The following is a 19,906-nucleotide window of genomic DNA, read 5'->3' as shown; positions in this document are numbered from 1 at the left end:
AAATGGCAATAGGCCTTAACATTCTGTTAACTCTGGTGAGTACAAAAAGAAAGCGAGTGTGCCCCATTTTTCTGCACAAGACCTTCAGACCATGACAAAAAACTTTAATTTCTTGTGGACTTCAGAGCCAAAGCTTTTATCCTCCTCTTCATTCCCAAGATGGCTTGCAAAACGAACAAAATCCACAAAAATTTAAATGAGTAGCAGTCCCTCACAGGTACAATGTCCTGAAACAGTTGGGCCTGGACACCACAAGCTCATGGACTGCCATGGCACCCCAGTGGGAACAAAAGCGCTGATTCTGGTCCTCCTTCACAGGAAGGGAAAAGTCATCTCTGATACCTGTGCTCTCTGGAATACAAGCACAGGTAAGGAAATAGGAGGCTGTGAAACCAAGACACATGAAATATCCTGTAACTTTGTGTCTGAGTCTGTAGAACAATGCTTGTCAACTCAGACGGTTTCCAAGGAGACCGGAAAAGTGTACTGCAGTTGCAACTTCAGTGCAGTAGGAATCTTCTTCTTGTGGGAAAAGCACCACTGGAGACCTCTCTGGCAATAAGCAGTGACCACATCACAGTGGAGATTTCTACGTCATCTTCCTGTTACTAGATTCAAACAGAAATTGCTTGACTGCATGTAAGATCCTTACTGGTCAATGCCTGAAAATGCATTGTTATGCTTACTCAATTAACCCTCTTAACCCTACTTGATTATGACAGTTTTCCCTGTTGAAATTTTGTAGCACGGCACTCCTACTCTAGGAAAAGTCATCCCTAAAATCTTGTCCAAAAGTGTGAATTTCCTTGAACACAAAACCCCAAAGTCAGGTGCTTGTGTAGTCCTGTGCACGGCCTTTTTTTTCCTGTGCCCACATGCAAATATTAATTATCTCCAGAAATTGGTTATTTCTGGTCATGAATATTCTTCCCACGTTAAAGAGGAAGAGTGCTAAAAACAGAAAGGATGAACTGGAGGTACGCAAGCTCTTCCTTCTCTTCTGTTGGCTAAGAAATACAAATGCAATCAGGGTGTTACACAAAAGAGCCATTTTCAGTATTTCAATTACTCAGTCAATCCACTACAACCAAAATCAGAAGACGTGTTTCTACTTCTGCTATTGGGAGGTACAGGTTTTTAAAATTAAAAAAAGAAAAAAAAAACTTGCCAAAAGCTATAAACCATTTCTGCCAACTGTAGCTTCCACCGTGCCTCCTCATACACTGAAATATGGTGATTCATAGGTGACAAAAACTGACCTTGTCTTTAGGGCACAGCATGACCGTAACGTAAAACCTTCAACTCTGGAATTTATACTTTTTGTTTTCAGATGGGCAAGTCTTCAAGTTTGTTGACCTTCTGTGCACATTGCAAAATCTGTCAGTTCAGTCAAGTTTTTCCCCCAGTCACATGTAGTTATGGAATAGAGCTTGCAAAGCATTAAGAGCTGCTTTAAAAGGTGTCCTGTCCTTTCCCAACCCCCTACATGGTCCGAATAATATGCTACCTGACCCCAGTAGATAACTGACCAATGCTTATTCCATTCTCAGCCCATCCAGGCTGTTCTTAGAGGTGACTTTCTTATGTTTGATTAAGTTGATTCTGGATCATCACAAAATAGATTAGCTAAATTCTCTGCGTGACATTTGCAAGGTGCTTTCAATAAACTGCCATTCTTAGGATGTTCCCAGTCTGAGACATTATGGTACTGAGTAGCCTAAGCAAGTGCCAGAGACAAAGCACACTGTGAACATTGGTGACTGCTATTACAGGAAAGGCAAAAAAAAAAAGAAGTTAATGGTAATAACAGCTATTTATTAACAGTCTATTACTCAACCTCTAAAACCAAAATCTAGAACAGATAAAAAGTCTTAAAAGACTTGGAACTACCTCTCTGCACAAACAACCCGTAGTAAAGATAGAAATAAAAAAAAGGCGTGAACATCTCCTTTGCTGTCATCACTTGTCCCTGCACTTCTTGTCACAGGTCAGAAAGCAATCCCCTAGCGCTGCTTCAGTATACTGTGTTACTACAAAAAGGTATCTCAGATAAGCTCCCCAATGAGTGCCTGAGTTCCAGAGCAGAAACTACAATGAAATAAAAGCAGCTGGAAAGTGCCTACAAGCAGAATTAGTTGCCCAAGGTAACTGCTTAGGAGTGGAGCAGTAGGTAGCTTGCTTCCACCCTCCTGTGCTTAGAGCTTCTCCAAATTGTATATGGAAGAGGTAAAAATAAGAAGAAAAACACTCATTGGAGTTTCTGCTACCTTTCAGTTGATGTGAGTTCATGTTCTTTACTTCACCTCCAATGCTTGACTTCAGGCGACCAGTGGAAGAGCCAACCTGCTCTGCAGAAAGACGCTCCGCCAGAGAATAAGAAAGGTTACACAACAAATACCCATTTCAACTCAATGGATGAGCCTCCGTTCAGCCCCAGCATGTGGAAGTACAACAAGCACTACTCTCAGCCTAGCTGCACAGCGGGAAAGTACTACTCCTCCAGGAACAATCCCCATCCTAAGGTGGTCTACCACCACAGTCCTTTTGGCGCCCAAGGTGGGGCTTGAAGGGGCCTCACTAGATCAGTCGGGAGATAGTCACACTTCAATCTGAGGATCCAAGGTTTGAGCCCCTGTCAGATCCAAAGGGTTGAGATAAGGACAGGTTTGAACACAGTGTGCTGAAAACAGATTTATTACAAGGATTCATTATGTCGGTTTGGTCATTGCTGGTCACAGTGGTGTTTTATTTGTTCTCGGAGTTTTTTCTACAGCTGAATTGGGTAGCACCCTACTTGCCTTATGTGCGGCTTATCAATTCTGGGATGAAAGGTATTGTTGCTGTGCTATGTGGCACTGGCTGGTTTAGTGAGATCACTGGTAACAGGACCGGTTTCGTAATCAGTGGCAGCAGGTTGTGCACAGAGCGAGGAGGCAGTCGCAGCTCCACCTGCGTATTTTGGGAGCCATCTCGTGGGTGTTGTTTGGAACTATACTTGTTGTTTTGGTCTGGGAAGCCAGGCCGCGAGGGGAACATCCATTTACAGCTCCCCCACCGTATAGTAATCTGCCAGAAAATGAGAGGAGACATGTCCTGTCCACTGATGGGTCCTGTCGTATTGTAGAGAAACATCGAAAGTGGAAAGCTGCTGTGTGGAGACCTACACAATGAGTCACAGAAGCCACTGCAGGCCAAGGTGAATTGAGTCAGTCTGCAGAGGTGAAAGCCATCCAGTTGGCTTTAGACATTGCTGAAAGAGAAAAATGGCCAGTACTCTATCTCTACACCGACTCATGGATGGTGGCAAACACTCTGCGGTGGTGGTTAAAGCAATGAAAACAAAGCAACTGGCAGCACAGAGGCAAGCCCATCTGGGCTGCCGCATTGTGGCAAGATGTTGCTGCTGGGTTAGAGAATCTGGTTGTAAGAGTACGTCACATAGATGCCCACGTACCCAAGAGTTGAACCACTGAAGAACATCAAAACGACCAGCGGGTGGATCAGGCTGCTAAGATTAAAGTTTTGCAAGTGGACTGAACCTGGGAACACAGGGGTGAACTATTTTTATCTCAGTGGGCCCACGACACCTCAGGCTATCAAGGAAAAGAGACAACATGCAAACGGGCTTTTGATTGAGGGGTGGATTTAACCATGGACGCTATTGCACAGGTTGTCCTTGAATGTGAAATACGCGCTGTGTTTAAATATAAATACGGAGAGAGATTGATTACATTGCACTCCCAGAAACCTGCCAAGGCAAGCGCCACGTGCTTACAATGGTGGAAGCAACCACTGGGTGCCAGTGCCCGAAACACCATCCTGGGCCTTGAGAAGCAAGTTCTCTGGCGACATGGCACTCTAGAAAGAACTGAATCAAACAACAGGACTCATTTCTGAAACAGCCTCATAGACTCCTGGGCCAAAGAACACGGCATTGAGTGGGTATATCACATCCTCGATCACGCACCAGCCTCTGGGAAGACCAAACAGTACAATGGCCTGCTGAAAACTACACTGAGAGCAATGGGTGGTGGGACCTTCAGAAATTGGGACAAACATTTAGCAAAAGCCATCTGGTTAGTCAACACTTGGGGATCCATCAATCGAGCTGGCCCTGCCCAGTCTGAGCTTTTATATAGTGTAGATGGTGATAAGGTTCCTGTGGTGCACGTAAGGAATACTCTGGGGGAGGCAGTCTGGGTTATTCCTCCTCTGGGCAAAGGCAAACCCACCCATGGGACTGCTTTTGCTCAAGGACCTGGATGTACTTGGTTGGTGACGTGGGAGGATGGGGAGGTCTGATGTGTACCTCAGGGAGATTTGATGCCAGGTGAAAATAGCCAATAATTTGAACTGTGTATAATAATTTCTGCAGTTCTTTTATGTCATAGCAAAGGTTTTGCAGCAAGAATCACCCTCATCAGTGAAGAACAAACTTTGGTGAAACTGAGCGACGCGCAGTGGTAATGGAACCAGAACTGACGCCCAACAATTTCCTCGAGATTGACATCTTCAATTCACAGACCACGGACATGATACACCAGCTGCACCAGAGGTACCAGCCATGAGCTCCAGATGCAGCATGCAACAACCCCACACTGCATTCATCTGTCCTGGGCTGAAAGACTGTTACAACAGAGGAAGCCCCCAAGTCATGGACTAAATTAAATCAACAGACTTTGGAGGGTTAGCGTGTAGATTGACAGAATTATAATGTGTACGTATATATATATAAGCACGATGAAGATGGTACGGAATAAGGGTTGCATACGGTCCTGGCTTTGGGAGGGCTGGAGTTAATTTTCCTCTCAGTAGCCGGTGTGTTTCGGAATTCGTATGTGAAGAATGTTAATAAAAACACTTGGATGATACAACGTGTTGTCACTGAGACTAAGGACAAGTGCTAAACCAATACAATGTGTCAACTTGCATTACGATCCTGACATGCAGGAGAACCAGAGCTACCTGAATCGGGAAATAAAGGTAAAATGCGAGTGCTACACTATACAGCTTCCTATGATGTTACACATTATTATTTCCCTTAAGGCTGGCAGGCGTGAACTAACCCCTAGCCCCAGATCAAGGAACAAAGGATTTGCGAATGATCGGCAGAAGGCCGGCCACCCAGAGTGGTCCTTACTCAGGTCCACTTGCCAACTCAGACCATAGATGCAGGAACTCAGTCTGTCTGCTTGTACTACGATCCTCACATCCAGGAGAACCTGAGCGGCCTGAATCGGGACATAAAAGTAAGATACGAGTGCTACACTATACAGCTTCCTATGACGGTACACATTTTGATTTCTCTTGAGGATGGTGTGAGACTTTATTGGTCAGACTTCCCTCTCCCTCCCCACAGCGTGGAGTCTACTGACTTTTCTATTTAGTATTTACTCTCGAGTTGCTTTCACCTAACTGGAAGTTGCTACTGATAATCACTGGGGGAGCAATGCAGCGGGTACAGGGGCTGAAACTTGTTCTCCAAAAACCAGCCTGCAAGTACTCCATGTCACACACAAGGGGCTTTATGTACACGGCACTCTCTCAACATCTCCTTTTGCAGACTGGTGTCCTGAAGCTCACATTGCTGCACACCGTGGCAAAACTGATGGGACATCTTAGCCTAGGCAATGTGCACAGCCGTGGCAAAATTGCACGCTTACGCAGCTAGAGCTAAACTAGAACACCAGCAAAAACTGTCACAAGTCAGCTCCTCTTCCTTTGTGGTAACTATCCTGTACATCTTCCAGGTGCTGGAAAAACTCGGCAAAATTCTGCAGACGGATTCACTTTCCGAGATCCAAAAATGGTATGCAACAGCAAGTAAAAAAGGTAACAAACAGACGCATCTGCACCCCTTTCTGAAAAGCACGCGCTCTTCTACATTTGCATAAAACCCTGAAATTCTCAGGGACCTGAACTGAGTGGGGGTGCTGAGGTGGAAGGAACAGGAGCCAGTCAAGTGTGCTTGGCCCAGCTGTGGCCGTGCTGAGCAGCAAGGTGACAGTAGACAGAAATTAGTCACTCAGGCCTCAGCATAGCCAGGTTTGGTGCAGGGTGGAAAAACATGCTCTGCCAGTGGAGCTCTGGGCTGCTGTGGGCTGGGGGAAGGCAGGAAGCAAACAAAACATGTCCCTCATGTCCTTAAGCCCCTTGAAAAGGAGCTAAGGCAACTCCTGAATTCACCCCTAAACATCCAGATCAGCAAGTGGGAACTTCAGTACAGTTTTTGCTCCTTTCACGTTTCAGAGAAAGCATCTGTGTCCAGTCTGATTTACTCCGAACCGACTGACAAGGGCATGCTGAACTGCTCTAAGGAAGGCAGAGCAGAGAAAATGAACATGCAGAGTTTCCCAAAGCTTCACCCTCCTCTTCAGGGAGGTCCACAAGAGGAAACAAATCAGTCCAGGTAAAATCTGCAGTGAGGTCGCTAGGATGAGGGATAAGCTAAACCTCAGAACCAGAAATTGTTGTTTTCTCCTCCCGTGAAAAATGCAACTTTGTGATTGAAGTTCATAATGTACAGCTTGAATAAAAAATGCATTCAACTACCAACAACCCCACTCTCTTTAATACAAATTTAGTTATTACAGGAACAGCACAAAGCTTAGAGGGCACTTGAAACCCTATTGAGAAAATCCTCCTGTATATTGCCGTTGTGAAGTTAGACGTTCTTTCTTTTTCACACAGGACTTTGTCTAAAGAATCAGTGACAAGGCAAAATATCAAACAGGGTGAGTAATGGAAATCATAAATGTTAAGACACCACGTGTCTAGGAGGCTACTCGCCAAACAGCACAGGGACTGTGAATGTTCAAAAGCTTTACCTTTTGTCTTGGCGGCAGGACCCAAATGTAGTGACAATAGAAGAAATTACATCTAAACCCTGAATTTAAGTTGTCTGAGAGCTAGATACCCAAGAGCCTCTATTCTTGCAGCGGCTAAATTGATTTTTCTTTATATGACAAGGATTTGTAGCTCCCCTGGTGTCTTAGGTGTAAACCCTACAAACTCAGCTGGAAACCAAACAGCACAGTTCAGTGACCACACAGACTGAGCTGCAGTAATCACTTACTGAGTGGGCCAGATACTTGACCAAATGCTGTTGGGCCATACTCGGATTGCCTTAATTCCACAGAAATCTCTGTCCTGACTGTTCCTTATCAGCCAGCTCTCAGCATCATGCTGTCTTAGCTGAGCCTGAAAAACTTAACGACGTCTCAGAGGCTTACTACTGAACAGAATCAAAATGAAAGCAACGATGGTAACACCGACTTTCAACGGCATGGGTAAATCTCCTCCATGAAGCTGACAGGTTACTGAGCAAACATGTTAAGAGCCAGAATTCAAGTCATTTATCTTAGGAAGTGTCTCAGATACACAGTGACCTCCCGATCCAGACGGAACTTGGCCATTCTGTAATACAAACCCTGCCCAGTCAAGTTCTATGCAGTAACACTGCAAACACACCTGTAAAGGTTAATTTACCAACTCTTGTCTATCTCTTCATCTGCTGATAAGCTTTGAGCAGTCTTGCGACAGCCTTGGGAAGGGCTGTACAGGGGACATAGCTGAGAACCTGTATTCCAGACTCACTGAGCAGCAACAAGATGGCAATAGGCTTTAACATTCTGTTAACTCTGGCTCTCTTGGGCTCTTCCCCTGTCCAGAGACACACAAGATTCACGAGGAAGTAGATCCCACAATTTCATGTTAACCTGGTTGGCTTTATTTGAAAAGAAGTGGGAAAAGTGCTTACAGAAACAAAATACACATCTTAACACATGCCCCAAGGGTCTTGACACTTTGTGCCCCATGTGTGATAGCTCACCATCAACCTCTGCTTCATGCTACCTCTAGGCCTTCATGACAGCAGCCTCTTCTCTACATGGGCCTTACAACACATCAGATGGTAGCAGGCCATTTTGGGCTGCTGGACCAGAAGCTAGCAGCTGCATGGACCCTTTCTCAGGGCTCCTGCTATGAGCTGCCTACTCTTCTTGAAAACATTCCACAGCATCTTAGTTAGCCTCTAAGTTATCCAAACCTTTGTTGCAATGACAAAGAGTCCCACCAGTCACACTCCTCTTTTTTCCTCTTCAAGTGTAAAAATATCTCCCCACACTTCTCCATTTTCTGCTTTTCTCCCACTTCTTCTGGTGAGTACAAAAAGAAAAGGAGTGTGCCCCATTTTTCTGCACAAGACGTTCAGATCATGACGAGAAACTTTCATTTCTTCTGGACCTCAGAGCCAAAGCTTTTATCCTCCTCTTCATTCCCAAGATGGCTTGCAAAACCAACAAAATCCACAAATATTTAAATGAGTAGCAGTCCCTCACAGGTACAATGTCCTGAAACAGTTGGGCCTGGACACCACAAACTCATGGACTGCCATGGCCCCCCAGTGGAACCAAGACACATGAAATATCCTGTAACTTTGTGTCTGAGTCTGTAGAACAGTGCTTGTCAACTCAGACGGTTTCCAAGGAGACCGGAAAAGTGTACTGCAGTTGCAACTTCAGTGCAGTAGGAATCTTCTTCTTGTGGGAAAAGCACCACTGGAGACTTCTCTGGCAATAAGCAGTGGCCACATCACAGTGGAGATTTCTACGTCGTCTTCCTGTTACTAGATTCAAACAGAAATTGCTTGACTGCATGTAAGATCCTTACTGGTCAATGCCTGAAAATGCATTGTTATGCTTACTCAATTAACCCTCTTAACCCTACTTGATTATGACAGTTTTCCCTGTTGAAATTTTGTAGCACGGCACTCCTACTCTAGGAAAAGTCATCCCTAAAATCTTGTCCAAAAGTGTGAATTTCCTTGAACACAAAACCCCAAAGCCAGGTGCTTGTGTAGTCCTGTGCATGGCCTTTTTTTTCTGTGCCCACAGGCAAATATTAATTATCTCCAGAAATTGGTTATTTCTGGTCATGAATATTCTTCCCATGTTAAAGAGGAAGAGTGCTAAAAACAGAAAGGATGAACTGGAAGTACGCAAGCTCTTCCCTCTCCTAATGACAGGCAAAGACATGGCTGTGCTGCTGCCATGGTGGCGCACAGCTCAACAGCGTCAACAGAATTGGCTCTAGAACGTTCCTGCATCACCACTCCTGACACAGCTGCTTGGCAGAGCAGACAAGCCAGGCCACTGCTCGCTCAGCTGAAGACCCCGACCTGAGCAAAGACATGAATCCCTGCTACAGGGGGAGTGTTACCTGCTCCAGTTAGCATAAAGGTGCTGTCGACCCAGCGTCCTGCCAAGAAGGAGGCCCGCTACAGCGCTGCTGCCCAGGTAGGTAGACCTTTCTCCATTTCATAGAATCATAGAATCATAGAATCATAGAATAGTTAGAGTTGGAAGGGACCTTCAACGGTCATCTAGTCCAACCCCCCTGCAAGAAGCAGGGACATCCCTGACTAGATCAGGTTGCTCAGAGCCCCATCCAGCCTGGCCTTGAACGATTCCAGGGATGGGGCCTCCACCACCTCTCTGGGCAACCTGTTCCAGTGCTCTACAACTCTCATTGTAAAAAATTTTTTTCTAATATCTAATCTAAACCTACCTCCTTCTAATTTAAACCCATTACCCCTTGTTCTATCACAACAGGCCCTACTGAACAGCTTCTCCCCATCTTTCCTGTAGGCCCCCTTGAGGTATTGGAAGACCGCTATCAGGTCTCCCCGGAGCCTCCTCTTCTCCAGGCTGAACAGCCCCAACTCTCTCAGCCTGTCCTCATAGGAGAGGTGCTCCAGCCCTCTGATCATCTTTGTGACCCTCCTCTGGACCCTTTCCAACTGGTCCATGTCTTTCTTGTGTTGGGGACTCCAGAACTGGACACAGTACTCCAGGTGGGGTCTCACCAGGGCAGAGTAGAGGGGCAGAATCACCTCCCTCGACCTGCTGGCCACGCTCCTCTTGATGCAGCCCAGGATGCGGTTGGCCTTCTGGGCCGCAAGGGCGCATTGCCCACTCATGTTGAACCTCTCGTCTACCAACACTCCCAGGTCTTTCTCCTCAGGGCTGCTCTCGATCCATTCTCCACCCAGCCTGTATTTGTGCCTGGGATTGCCATGACCCAGATGCAGGACCTTGCACTTGGCCTGGTTGAACTTCATGAGGTTGGTACGGGCCCACCTCTCCAGCCTGTCCAGGTCCCTCTGGATGGCATCCCTCCCTTCCAGCGAGTCGACGGCACCACACAGCTTGGTGTCATCGGCGAACTTGCTGAGGGTGCACTGTATCCCACTGTCCATGTCGCCGACAAAGATGTTGAACAGGGCCGGGCCCAACACGGACCCCTGAGGGACGCCACTGGTGACCGGTCTCCACTTGGACATTGAGCCGTTGACCACCACTCTCTGAGTGCGGCCATCCAGCCAACTCCTTATCCACCGAGTGGTCCATCCATCGAACCCATGCCTCTCTAGTTTAGAGAGAAGGATGTCGTGCGGGACAGTGTCAAATGCCTTGCACAAGTCCAGGTAGATGATATCCGTTGCCCGTCCCTTGTCCACCGATGCTGTTACCCCGTCATAAAAGGCCAACAAATTGGTCAGGCACGATCTGCCCTTGGTGAAGCCATGTTGGCTGTCACCAACCACCTCCTTGCTCTCCATGTGCCTTAGCATGGTTTCCAGGAGAATCTGCTCCATGACCTTGCCAGGCACAGAGGTGAGGCTGACCAGCCTGTAGTTGCCCGGGTCTTCCTTGTTCCCCTTTTTAAAAATGGGGGTTATGTTCCGTCTCTTCCAGTCATCGGGGACCTCACCAGACCGCCACGACTTCTCAAATATGATGGCCAGTGGCTTGGCAACTTCATCCGCCAGTTCCCTCAGGACACGCGGATGGATCTCATCAGGCCCCATGGACTTGTGCACCTTCAAGTTCCTTAAATGATCTCGAACCTGCTCTTCGAGCACTGTGGGCGGTTTCACCGCCACTTAACTATTTTTCAGATACAGACTGAGAACTGGTGAAGAAGCAATCAATGACCTCAGTTACATTTTGTCTTGAGAGCCCATTAACACGGTCCGATACAAGACCACTCTAAGTAACTGCTGTATGCAACCTTTGTATGGAAATGGGAAGCCTTGCAGTATTTTTGAATACTGCAATGATAATCAACATTTTGAGTGTGATTTTATCTGTAACAGAAAAATTACAGTCCTGGGTGGTAGCATCATTCCGTCAAATACCCAGTTGTTTGTGGTATCGCTGCATTTAACTTTACTAATCTAAACATTAACAATGTTGGGAGTTCCTATTTTGGTAAAGTACCATCCCTAAAATGCCCAAACCCTATTGTACCAGCAATGATTGGATAGAACGCTTCGAGGCTGCTAAATAACTAGTAAGATTCTAAAAGGATGTTTCAGAAGACAGTTTATATTAACTAAGAAAATCCACTAAACAGTTTAGGAAAGAAGAGAACCCTCCCACATTTAATTATTTTTTAAAAAATTTCAGTTAGATATAGTTAGTCCCTTATAGGTAGCAGCTGGAATGTGCCTACAAGCAGAATTAGTTGCCCAAGGTAACTGCTTAGGAGTGGAGCAGTAGGTAGCTTGCTTCCACCCTCCTGTGCTTAGAGCTTCTCCAAATTGTATATGGAAGAGGTAAAAATAAGAAGAAAAACACTCATTGAAGTTTCTGCTACCTTTCAGTCGATGTGAGTTCATGTTCTTTACTTCACCTCCAATGCTTGACTTCAGGCGACCAGTGGAAGAGCCAACCTGCTCTGCAGAAAGACGCTCCGCCAGAGAATAAGAAAGGTTACACAACAAATACCCATTTCAACTCAATGGATGAGCCTCCGTTCAGCCCCAGCATGTGGAAGTACAACAAGCACTACTCTCAGCCTAGCTGCACAGCGGGAAAGTACTACTCCTCCAGGAACAATCCCCATCCTAAGGTGGTCTACCACATGCCAGGTGAGAGTTGGTGAGGGACCACACAGTTAGCCTGGACAACTGCCCTGGCACAAAGAGAAACTCTCAGAAGAGTAATGTATAGCTGTAATTACTTTTGGCTTAATATTTGTCTTATGTCAGATACTAAACAGGATCCAGGTTCTGAAAATCCTCATCAACTACTTAACAGCACTGCTTCTGTGTCCTCTTTAGTCCAGTTTGACTTACATTTATGATAAAGACAGTGGTTGTTCATAAAATCCCTTTGACCCTGGCTAAGACAGGAGGATTCTAGTTCTTCAGCAAATTCTGTGACTCTCATTGAAAAACACAAGCTTTTTAAGAGAGGCTGAAGAATGACACTCATCTGACTGGCACTGCTAAATGAGCGTGCTTCATGCTACCTGGCCCCTCTCCAGATTTTATCTGGAACATCACCACTGTGCAGGCAGTGGAGTTGACCACGCTGTCCTCTACTCAAGTACACCAAGTTTATTCTCTGTTTACACACCACTCCATAAGCCCTGGATTCAAATCCCAATTTCAGGTTTGATACCTCTGTTTTCCACTCTTCCAGCACAGACTCTCCTTGGAGATCACCTGCTAAGTTAACTGTGCCTGTTTGTTTTAGTAAAGTCTGTATCTTTGGGGTTTTTTGCTCAGGATTAAACAACGGTCTGGTCTGTGTTGTAAGCAGCAGCTTTCCAGGAGGAGCCCCATTTGCTGGCAGCACAGCCATCCCCAGTGAAGAAGCTGATGTACTAACTGGGAACGCCACAAGGAACATGTCTGCCAGCCACAGCCTTCCAGACTTCAAGGATCCAGTGCAGAGGGAGCAAAGCACTTCACAGTCCCTGACACGTGAGTAGGGGCACCAAACTGCTGTGTTATACAGCAGCAGAAGAGGAACCTGAGCTGTTAAAGGTGCGGCTGGGTCTCAGCCAGGGCACTGCATCATCACAGCTCAGGTCCACGTAAAAGGAACACAGGGCAATGAACCTATATTTAAAAGGCCACTATTTCTTCCCTCCTGGATGTGTTAGTCACCACATTTTACAAGACAACATCTCAGTAACTACCCTTGCGTCTTTAGAGCTTTTAGAGATTATAATGCTCACTACACATCTAATAATTTCACGATTATCAGCAATTACTCCATCCCTAAGCAACATTCTGCAGTAGCGGTTACACAGCACCACAAGCATAAATGTATGAAATATGCTTTCCAGGGTTCTCTTCAGCTTTCTTAGGAATCCCAGCAAATAATTGCATTAATATACTATGTGAGGTAGTAAACAAAAAAGGAAGGAAAGACACTCCCTGAGAGATATCTAAACCATGGCTAGTGCATTTCTGCAATTAAAAATGCCCCCGCCCAGATATAACATGAGGTGTATCTTACGGGCTTTATTGTTCAACTTGAGAAAACACTCTGCCTGTTGATTTCCAGGACGTGCAGGTATTCCTGAAAGGACTCGCAGTAACTCTACTTCATTTGAAAAGGTGAGGGGAAAAAAGACATAGTTCTTTATTCTGGCTCGCTGGCTCACACTTCTCAACCCTGGAACCTGAACTGACAGTCTCAGGCTGCTAAGGAGGACAGCAGAGAACCAGAACGAGGGATGGGAAGAACAGGAGAGCTTGGAAGCGAGATAGGATCACATAGGGGGATAACTAAGCTACAACTGTATGGCTTCCAGCTCTGTGATGTCACTGTGCTTTGCTAGCAAGAGAAAGTGGTCAAATCCAACGAAGTCAGGAATAAAATTCCCTTTGTTTCAAGCTGCTGGGGAAAACCAGCCACACTATGCAACAAATGAGCACGGGGAAAAGCCTCCTCCCCTCACAACACAAGGATTCTTTAGACCACTTGCTGCCAACACTTTTACTTCTGCTGACGCTGTTTTGGAGAAGCAGCATGCTGGGGTTTAGATACAACTTTGCAGCTATGTTCATGGGTTTCTGTAAAAGATTCTCACTGCAACAACTCTTGGGTTTCCAGCTGCAGGCTATCGAATTACTTGTCTCCTCTATTAGGACGGTACAATAGCTGAGGGCTAACTTAGTATTCCATTACAAACGCTATCACAAGGAGGCCTGCGTAGCTTGGAGAAAAAGGGAACGCAAGTGTTGCTGTCTCGGTACTGGACAGCAGAGGGCACGAGGAAGACATCTGGCAGCAGAGATGCTAACAAGGATTCACCTTTCTCCTAACTTTTCTATTTTAACCAGGCGGGGAAGGGTCTGTCTAAATGTTTCTCTCTGGTTCCTGAGCTGGGTACAGTAAAGACCATGCTTTATTTTTACTGTTCACTTCTACATGCAGAACACAATTCATCAAACTCTCTTTACTGTGGCTTGGCTGCAAAAGAACTCCATCGTGGTCAGATACCACCATACAGCCACACTCGGTAAACTGCTGTTCATTAATAGCTGAGAGTTGCATTCTGCTTTTCCTCTGCACTTACAAACAGAGCCTTCTGCCAATCACATTTTGATTCCTGGGCTTTTAGTAGAATGGGGAAGCATGCGCAGAGAGAAATGAGGTGTAGGAGCTCAGCAGCACACAACAAACCCGCGATGGAAAAGCAAACAGACCACAGAGGTCCAGATTTAATCCCTTTCTCATCTGATTTCCATCCAGTGTCACTTCGATTCTCATACCAAAATCCAGCTCTTTCCAAGATACAGAACTATTCCAAAAAGAGATGTCAAAGAAAAATATGGTGGGCAATTCGACACAGTTCCTTCAGCAAAAGTGAAAAAGTCCAGTGGTACACATTATACCGCCATGGGTATTTGTTATCATTCTTGGTGACCGTATGTTAGGAGCTGTAACAGCAAACCTATATGGGCCATATTCAAGCAAATAACAGTTTTAGAGACTTTTTGGCTGCAGACCATTGCTGGGGACTAGTGTTACCCATATACTTCACACTGCCTTTAACTGCTGCTTAAATTGAGTCAAGCCACTCTTTTACATATTTCCTTTACATGCCTTCCTATTTTGGAAAAGCTTTTGCAAAAACGATTCCAAGCCTCTGAACAACCTGCAAACAGACACAGAATCCCGGGCGCACCTCTCATTCAGCCTCCATCTGTCTGCTTGCACTACGATCCTCACATCCAGGAGAACCTGAGCGGCCTGAATCGGGACATAAAAGTAAGATACGAGTGCTACACTATACAGCTTCCTATGACGGTACACGTTTTGATTTCTCTTGAGGATGGTGTGAGACTTTATTGGTCAGACTTCCCTCTCCCTCCCCACAGCGTGGAGTCTACTGACTTTTCTATTTAGTATTTACTCTCGAGTTGCTTTCACCTAACTGGAAGTTGCTACTGATAATCACTGGGGGAGCAATGCAGCGGGTACAGGGGCTGAAACTTGTTCTCCAAAAACCAGCCTGCAAGTACTCCATGTCACACACAAGGGGCTTTATGTACACGGCACTCTCTCAACATCTCCTTTTGCAGACTGGTGTCCTGAAGCTCACATTGCTGCACACCGTGGCAAAACTGATGGGACATCTTAGCCCAGGCAATGTGCACAGCCGTGGCAAAATTGCACACTTACGCAGCTAGAGCTAAACTAGAACACCAGCAAAAACTGTCACAAGTCAGCTCCTCTTCCTTTGTGGTAACTATCCTGTACATCTTCCAGGTGCTGGAAAAACTCGGCAAAATTCTGCAGACGGATTCACTTTCCGAGATCCAAAAATGGTATGCAACAGCAAGTAAAAAAGGTAACAAACAGACGCATCTGCACCCCTTTCTGAAAAGCACGCGCTCTTCTACATTTGCATAAAACCCTGAAATTCTCAGGGACCTGAACTGAGTGGGGGTGCTGAGGTGGAAGGAACAGGAGCCAGTCAAGTGTGCTTGGCCCAGCTGTGGCCGTGCTGAGCAGCAAGGTGACAGTAGACAGAAATTAGTCACTCAGGCCTCAGCATAGCCAGGTTTGGTGCAGGGTGGAAAAACATGCTCTGCCAGTGGAGCTCTGGGCTGCTGTGGGCTGGGGGAAGGCAGGAAGCAAACAAAACATGTCCCTCATGTCCTTAAGCCCCTTGAAAAGGAGCTAAGGCAACTCCTGAATTCACCCCTAAACATCCAGATCAGCAAGTGGGAACTTCAGTACAGTTTTTGCTCCTTTCACGTTTCAGAGAAAGCATCTGTGTCCAGTCTGATTTACTCCGAACCGACTGACAAGGGCATGCTGAACTGCTCTAAGGAAGGCAGAGCAGAGAAAATGAACATGCAGAGTTTCCCAAAGCTTCACCCTCCTCTTCAGAGAGGTCCACAAGAGGAAACGAATCAGTCCAGGTAAAATCTGCAGTGAGGTCGCTAGGATGAGGGATAAGCTAAACCTCAGAACCAGAAATTGTTGTTTTCTCCTCCTGTGAAAAATGCAACTTTGTGATTGAAGTTCATAATGTACAGCTTGAATAAAAAATGCATTCAACTACCAACAACCCCACTCTCTTTAATACAAATTTAGTTATTACAGGAACAGCACAAAGCTTAGAGGGCACTTGAAACCCTATTGAGAAAATCCTCCTGTATATTGCCATTGTGAAGTTAGACGTTCTTTCTTTTTCACACAGGACTTTGTCTAAAGAATCAGTGACAAGGCAAAATATCAAACAGGGTGAGTAATGGAAATCATAAATGTTAAGACACCACGTGTCTAGGAGGCTACTCGCCAAACAGCACAGGGACTGTGAATGTTCAAAAGCTTTACCTTTTGTCTTGGCGGCAGGACCCAAATGTAGTGACAATAGAAGAAATTACATCTAAACCCTGAATTTAAGTTGTCTGAGAGCTAGATATGCAAGAGCCTCTATTCTTGCAGCCACTCAATTGGTTTCTCTTGATATGATATTCCTGCAAATCTTCTTACTGATGCAACTCAGAAATACAGCAAGGTGTTATAAACACAGGCTGGGGGATGAAGGGACTGAGAGCAGCCCTGCAGAGAAGGACTTTGGGATACTGCTGGATGAAAAATGGGGCATGAGCCATCAATGCTCCCAAGCCCAGAAAGCCAGCTGTATTCTGGGCTGCACAAAAAGGAGCGTGGCCAGCAGGTCGAGGGAGGAGATTCTGCCCCTCTACTCCCCTCTGGTGGGACCCACCTGGAGAACACCTCTCCTATGAAGAAAGGCTGAGAGCGTTGGGGTTGTTCAGTCTGGAGAAGAGAAGGCTCCAGGGAGACTTTATAGTGGCCTTTCAATACTTCAAGGGCGCTTATAAGAAAGATGGGGACAGACGCTTTAGCAGGGCCTGCAGCAATAGGAGGAGGGGTTTTAAATTAAAAGGGTTTCAATTAAAAGAGGGTAGATTTAGACCAGATATAAGGAAGACTTTTTTTTACAGTGAGGATAGTGAAACACTGGAACAGGTTGCCCAGAGAGGTGGTGGTTGATGCCCCATCCTTGGAAACATTCAAGGCCGGGTCGGATGAGACTCAGACACCTGATCTAGTGCAAAGTGTCCCTGCTCTTGCAAGCGGGTTGGACTAGATGATCTTTGAAGGTCCCTTCCAACCCAAACTAGTCTATCATTTAAGGTGAGGGACGTGTATATAACTGCATCTGCCTCTTGCTGGAAAAAAAAAGTAGCAGCAAGAGGTACTGACTTCATCTGTTCACTAAAATCTGAAACTCCTTCTGCCAATGAACTTCAAGATTTTCCCTCATCTAACATGCCTCCCTCACTCTTTGCAGACTAAATCAAGCTTTCTCAGACTTTTCCAGCTCCCAAAGCCCACTTTTGCATCCGCTACCCAGGCAGGGCAAGCCAACAATATTGGCCCTCCCAAGAAACACCGCTCTTACTTATTTGTGTCCCTTCTGAAGCACACAGAGGCAACAAAAGTCATTCCCAGAGTGTGTTACCATTTTAACAAAGCCATTCATGCCAGCTCTGAGGCTACCAGCATCTACTATTGTTCATAGGTCTCCTGGAGGAGTAGGTGAAGATTAATCTTACAGAAGAACAAGAAGGAAAAAGAAGAAGCCTCCAAAGTAACAATGTCCGCTTTTCAAAGTGGTGTCCAGGGAGGCTTCTTTGCTAGAGAGGAGGTGTGCTTCTCTACTCTCAGCTGTGGATGGAACAAAGCCAAATCACTCTAACATAATCCTAAGCCTAGCCTGATACTATACAGCTTGTTTTCTCAAAATCTTTTACAGAAATGAAGAACGAACATCTTTTGCTCTTAACGCTGAGAAACAGACGTCGAGCACAAGCAGACCCACTGTTCCTGGCAAAGACCTGCAACTGAGGAAGTGCAATTGAAACAAGAGATCATCCTGCCTTCACACTCTATGAGAAGAACCAGCTTCGGCCGCAGACGAAATGACACACAATGATAATCTAGTATCATTGAAAGTTTATGAAAAACTACTGAAGTTTAAAAGGAGTGGAATGCAAAACTTGGTTAAGCAATGGTATATTTCAATCAGAACCAGGAAACCAGCTGAAAATACAGTTACGAAAGCTCAGCAGATGGAGTACTGCTGATAGCAGATTAGGGGAGTCTACAGATACCTAAGCAGTTACTGCTGAACAAAGCTGTCCAAAGAGGTGAAAACATCACATACATTTATTCTCCCCTGGCATAAAACACATGGGATGGTTTCCAACATTTTCCATCATTCCACATCCCTCATTCATGTTCAGGTACACAGCACAGCGCAGACTGACTTCTGCATAAATAATCCACAGTCCTTACAGCACTGACTTCTAAAAATTATCAGGATATTTTCTGAAACCTCAAAAGAAATTTACAAATCCTTAAGTTCTTGTGATTCCCTTCAAATGTTACCACATGTCTCCTAATAATTCCAAATAACTTTCAAAGCCACCTTTCTAAAAAAGGGAAAGCAGAGGCAAATGCTTAGTTAACATTACTTGTTTGATGAGAGCTTTATGCTATGCATTTGCAAAGCAGCTACCGCACAAGACATGCTGAAAGTACAACTGGTTTTATTTACGCAGTGCTCTTCATTTGAAGTTGTTGGAACACTGCTTTAAGAGGGAGTCGCAAGGAAAACCAATGTTAGTTTGACCATAAGACAAGCTACTTCTCTGAAGAACACTTCTGTGTTGAGAGGCAACATCACGGAAGTGAAGGTGCACACAAGAGAATCACATTGTCACTTCAAAGTCTTATTTCTCCTGCTAGAAAAAGGAGAAAAAAAGAGCGCTGTCAAGACAGGTGGCTCTCAGAACTGCCTAAATCAACTAGTTTTGCTTAGTCTATCAGAGAATGGAATCTCTTCAATGAAAACACGTGAAAACAGGTATGTGTGGAGTTTTCCAAGCAAAAACCAAATCTACATTCAAGGCAAGCAGCCTTTAGCTTATTTAAGTTAAATTAATTAAAAGCACAAAGAGTCACTCTAGTTCCAAGATGCTATTGCTCTGATGTCTTAGAAAAACCCACACGGGAAAAGCACAGGTCCTTCACAACTAACAACCTGGTCAGCAACTATAATCAAGATTTCTTTTTCTCCTTTGACAGAAATGGTCAATTACTCACCTTCCAGTTCACCCATCCTTTGTCATTTTCATTCATATTGCTCTTCAACTGTCCCCCATGGCTGGTCAAGTAAAACTTTGAAAAGAACAAACAAGAAGTACAAAATACTGAAATATTAATATGCCAGTCTGCTTCCTCCCTGTACAAGACTTCTTCTACCCTTAACTATTAGCTAAAACTCTTAATTATTTTTAGCTGAAAGTGGTACTAAGACCATATTCATAGAGTTAATACATACTTACAGTCACTGTTTGTTTTTTTTTTCTAATCTGTCACAGATAAAACTGAGTATCAACAGTATTTTAGTGGCACGTCAGTATCTGGCAGTCTTCATCTGCATGCACATACTTTTTCATACATATGGAGATTTTTACAACATGTGGGTTGAAAATTTATTACAATTGAAGTAATTTTCTTATTATAAAGAGGCACATTAAATGTTTTTTTTT

The 19,906-nt window shown here is 45.1% G+C and overlaps 2 protein-coding genes across 2 annotated transcripts; both read left to right on the top strand.

Moving 5' to 3' along the window:
• The first annotated feature begins 2,438 nt into the window (after window positions 1-2,438).
• Window positions 2,439-7,238, top strand: C4H4orf17 (chromosome 4 C4orf17 homolog). The gene is made up of 6 exons (XM_086746756.1): window positions 2,439-2,556; window positions 5,113-5,249; window positions 5,751-5,832; window positions 6,250-6,409; window positions 6,691-6,734; window positions 7,168-7,238. The coding sequence occupies exons 1-6, from the start codon at window positions 2,439-2,441 to the stop codon at window positions 7,236-7,238; spliced, it is 612 nt and encodes a 203-aa protein (XP_086602882.1).
• A 23-nt stretch (window positions 7,239-7,261) lies between these two features.
• Window positions 7,262-18,211, top strand: LOC147600868 (uncharacterized protein C4orf17 homolog). Its single transcript, XM_086746754.1, has 8 exons — window positions 7,262-7,289; window positions 11,717-11,935; window positions 12,578-12,775; window positions 13,365-13,417; window positions 14,931-15,077; window positions 15,579-15,660; window positions 16,078-16,237; window positions 18,106-18,211. The coding sequence occupies exons 1-8, from the start codon at window positions 7,262-7,264 to the stop codon at window positions 18,209-18,211; spliced, it is 993 nt and encodes a 330-aa protein (XP_086602880.1).
• Window positions 18,212-19,906: the final 1,695 nt, after the last annotated feature.

This window comes from Chlamydotis macqueenii, chromosome 4, assembly GCF_036417535.1.
Source record: "Chlamydotis macqueenii isolate bChlMac1 chromosome 4, bChlMac1.mat, whole genome shotgun sequence".
Classification (NCBI taxonomy): Eukaryota; Metazoa; Chordata; class Aves; order Otidiformes; family Otididae; genus Chlamydotis; species Chlamydotis macqueenii.
The sequence above is the reverse complement of the archived record's forward strand: the minus strand, read 5'-3'. Positions and strand labels throughout refer to the sequence as shown.